A 3774-nucleotide genomic window follows, 5' to 3' on the forward strand; every position below is an offset into this window, starting at 1 on the left:
ACTGCACCAGGCACCAGGCACACAGCCTTGACCATCAGCAAACTAGCCTGCCCCTCTGCGCTCCCTTTTCTGTTATTACCATTGTTGCCATGGTTATTATATTTCAGAAGCATAAACTGGAATTTTGGTGGAGACACATCCTTAGCCCTGGGCAGCAGGTCCTAACCTGGGAGAGAGAGGGGTCCCGAGTTCCAGCCCACAGCTTAGCCTCGCGGGACTCAAGTTTTCCATGATGAGATGGGCCTGAGAGTCTTCTCGCCACCGGGCAGCAGGAAGGAAGGGCTGGTAGGATGGGGGCTCCATGAGCCTCCTACGTTGCTGACATTTTTATTATTATGAACTGTTCCTACCATTATTAGCTCAAAAGAGGAGGGCAGCACACCTGGGAATCCTCAGGGACTGCCGGAGTGTCAGAGGCCTTAGACAGAGGGTGCGGGGGGCCAGCATGGCCCCAGGGCCAGGGTCGGTGCCAGGTGTGGGCGGTGGGTGTGGAAAGGGGTGAGGGTGAGTCAACAGGGCCAGCCGCGCCCTGCTTTTGCTTAAGGCCCCAGCAGCCATCCCTGGCAGCGCCGCCACCCGGCCCGTCCCGCTGTCCCAGCCATGGCAGGGAGCTTCGTGAGTGCTTCAGGGGCCCTGGATGTTTGTGGGGGGTGGACCCAAGGCTGCCCAGACCCGGGGAGGGGGGACCAGGCTGTTTCAGCGGAGAAAGTGGGTGCTAGGCTGTGCTATGGAGTTCTGGGCTGTGGTTTCTGGGTTGACCCAACCCGTCCCCATGCTCCCATCTCCCCCTTGGCTGGTTTCCTTTTGCCTTCTAGCTCTTAGGACATTTTTCTGTTGACTTTGTGTTCCTCTCTCCAACTCTTTCCCTTCCTTGGCTCTCATTCCTTTGTCTCTGTGCCCTTTCTTCTCTCGGATTCTGCTGGTCTGGGTCCCGGTCACTCTCCCCCTGGAGCTGACCCATCTGTGTCTCTCCTCCGCCTCCCTGATTCACCTTGGCCCCCACACCCCTGTTGCTGCAGAACGTGCCCCACAAGACCTCTCTGCCCGAGGGCATCCGAGTCGGTACCGTGTTGAGAATTCGTGGCGTTGTCCCGGACAAGGCTGGCAGGTGAGAGCCCCGGCCTCGGTGTGGGAGGGTGGGGGGAGGTCTCCAGGCTCAGCTGATCCCACTTCTTCCAGCCCAGAGCCCAGGGCCCCAGGCTAACTTTGCCCACGTGGGTCTTGGAATCCCTGAGTTACTTCTGACCTGGAATTTGATGTCCTCACTTACCTGTCCCACGACTGTGTGCCTGGAGTCGACATTATTCTAAGAAATTGCAGGTCCCAGAGGAATCCACGGTTCCTACCTAGAGTCCTGTGAGTTTCAGTCTGAGTTCTCAGGAATTCTGGAATTGTCCTGTGAATTGGAGGTGCCCTGAGATCCCTGGCCTCTTGCACATGCTGGGCAGGCCAGAGGCTGGGTAAATGGCAGCCTAGCCAATCAATCATATGACTTCCTGGGTCGGGATCTTCAGGATTTCTGGGAGTCTAGGCTGCCTGGGCATACTGGGGTCCCTGGTATGCGTCCTAGCCCTCTGGGAACTGAGGATGCCTTGGGAATCGGGAGCACCCTGGTCTTCAGGAGCTTGATTCCTTGGCAACTCCAGACTCTGGAAATGAGGGGGACCCAGGCCACAGCTTAGTCACCCTCGCCTAGCAGATGTGTGTGCAGGCCCCCAATCGGTTTTTGGATGGCCTGGAATCTGGGCTCCCTGGCTTCCAGTCTACAACCCGTCCTTCACTGGTGTGTGGGACAGTCCAGGTCCCTGTAAATTTGTTCGTGCTCTGGAAAAAGGTAAGTCCTGGTGTGCTGGTCCAGAACCTCTTTCCAAGGCGTCCTCTTCCCCCATCACCTACCAGGTTCTATGTAAACCTGCTGTGCAGTGAGGAGCCGGGCGGTGAGGCCGCCCTGCATTTCAATCCGCGGCTGGATGAGTCCACCGTGGTCTTCAACACCCTGGAGCGCGGCGCCTGGGGCCAAGAGGAGCGGGGCTCGGGCATTCCCTTCCAGCGTGGGCAGCCCTTCGACGTGCTCCTCATCGCCACCGAAGAGGGCTTCAAGGTGCGTCTCTGCCACAGGGGTGGGTGCCAGCACCCAGGTCTCTTCCCTTGGGAAGGCCAGGAAGGCCCTTGGGGCGAGGTGGAGAGCAAAGGTGCGGCCCAGGCTGGGCAGGGCGTCCCCAGGCCCTCACCTCCCCTGGTGCAAGCGCACTAATCTCTGGCGCAAGCGCACTAGTGCCTGAGGGCAGGTGTGTGGCCGTGGCAAGGCGAGAGAGCAAGAGCCAAGTGACCAAAGGGTAGGTGTCAGGGGAGGGCGTCAGGGAGGAGGGGAGTGAGACGTGGCCCAGACTTTCATCCCTGACCCTATTGCCTGTCTGCTTGAGTCTGTGGTGGAGGCTCAGGGGCAGGAGCATGGATGGGTTGGGAGACAGGACCCAGAAACAAGGTTCAGCAGGGAATGGTCGCTGCAGACCCTTCATCACACAGGCTATTCTTCACTTTCAATCTGCGCATCAGGAGTCAGGTGGTGAATGCAGGGATCGTGGTCACAACATCCACCTCCAATGCTTAAAAAGCACTCACGTGTCAACAATGAGCTCATTTAATCCTCACGGCAAGGGGTTAGGATGAACAGTATTTGCCCAATGGGGCCTGGGGACCGAAGGGGCCCGTGGGTGCCCAGGTCACGCAGCGTGAGTCCAAGTTGGGAATAACCTGGCAGTGGCCTCGGGACCCATAAGCCATGTCCCCTCTCCTGTGCAGGCTGTGGTCGGGGACTCGGAATACCACCACTTCCGCTACCGCATCCCGCCGGCGCGCGTGCGCGCGTTGGAGGTGGGCGGGGACCTGCAGCTGGAGCTGGTGAAGATCTTCTGAGCCCTTCCAGGAGCGCGGGTGGGGGTGGGGCGCAGGGGTCTTGGATGGCAAATAAAGTCTTAGCCGCTTATCTGTGCGCCTCGTGTGTGTCTGTGGCTCCTTCATATGGATGAGGAAAGTAGGTTCAAAGCAGTTAAGACACTGACTAAGAGTCACACAGCGATTCCGCAGCGGGGCGGGATCCGGGCGTGGATCTCTCTGGGCCATTTCTGTCTCGGGAGGCCACAGGAGGGTCGCGGTCTGGTAGGGGTGGGGCTTTGGCTCGCCTTCCTGCAGCATTCGGCAAAGCAGCCAGGTTGTAACGGGGTCGGGTGACCTGAGGCAGTTTGGAAAAGCCCAAGCCGAGTCCTCCCTTGGCACCCGCTCCGCAGGGGGCGCCTCCCAATTGGTTGGTCTCCAAACAGGTCCCTTGGAGACCCCAGCTTCGCGGAGATGGTGCGTGAATCTCAGGGTTCCTGCACTGCCTTTACCTTCATCTCGCCTTCCCCCACTATCTGGGCCTCCCCAAGGCTGCAGACGGTTAGCTCTGGGAGTTTCTGGGAAGTGGGTCGGGGCGTCGCCTCCCTCCCACCTGTCCCCAAGTTGGGGCAGGCCCCGCCAGTTCGCGCCCCGGGGCAGACGCGCACTGCAGCGGCAGCTGCCCGGTGGAAGGAACCTCGACGCGAAGGCTCTAGCTCTTTGGGCCCAGCTGCTGTCAAGAAGGCCGTTCGGAGTTTCTTCCACCTGTGCTCACCCGATGGCCGGGAGACCCTGGCCCTGTCAGAGGGGTTCCAGGGGGGAAGGGCGAGCGGGGCTACAAACAGACGCCCAGGCACCCCCGAATGCCAGGGGCTGGGGATTTTCTTGTTTCAGGGGGGT

At 60.0% G+C, this 3774-nt stretch overlaps 1 protein-coding gene across 1 annotated transcript; it reads left to right on the forward strand.

The window, feature by feature from the left end:
* The first annotated feature begins 460 nt into the window (after window positions 1–460).
* LOC140698083 (galectin-7-like) lies at window positions 461–2983 on the forward strand. Its single transcript, XM_072967130.1, has 4 exons — window positions 461–615; window positions 1020–1108; window positions 1900–2101; window positions 2803–2983. The coding sequence occupies exons 1-4, from the start codon at window positions 601–603 to the stop codon at window positions 2914–2916; spliced, it is 420 nt and encodes a 139-aa protein (XP_072823231.1). The 5' UTR covers window positions 461–600; the 3' UTR covers window positions 2917–2983.
* The last annotated feature ends 791 nt before the right edge of the window (window positions 2984–3774 follow it).

Source organism: Vicugna pacos, chromosome 9, assembly GCF_048564905.1.
Source record: "Vicugna pacos chromosome 9, VicPac4, whole genome shotgun sequence".
In the NCBI taxonomy this organism is placed as follows: Eukaryota; Metazoa; Chordata; class Mammalia; order Artiodactyla; family Camelidae; genus Vicugna; species Vicugna pacos.

Bases quoted from the DNA above. Each gene is read 5' to 3' on its own strand.
- LOC140698083 (XM_072967130.1), top strand. The intron at 1,109-1,899 runs GTGAGAGCCCCG...ATCACCTACCAG, and splicing joins GTCCCGGACAAGGCTGGCAG to GTTCTATGTAAACCTGCTGT. The intron at 2,102-2,802 runs GTGCGTCTCTGC...TCTCCTGTGCAG, and splicing joins CCACCGAAGAGGGCTTCAAG to GCTGTGGTCGGGGACTCGGA.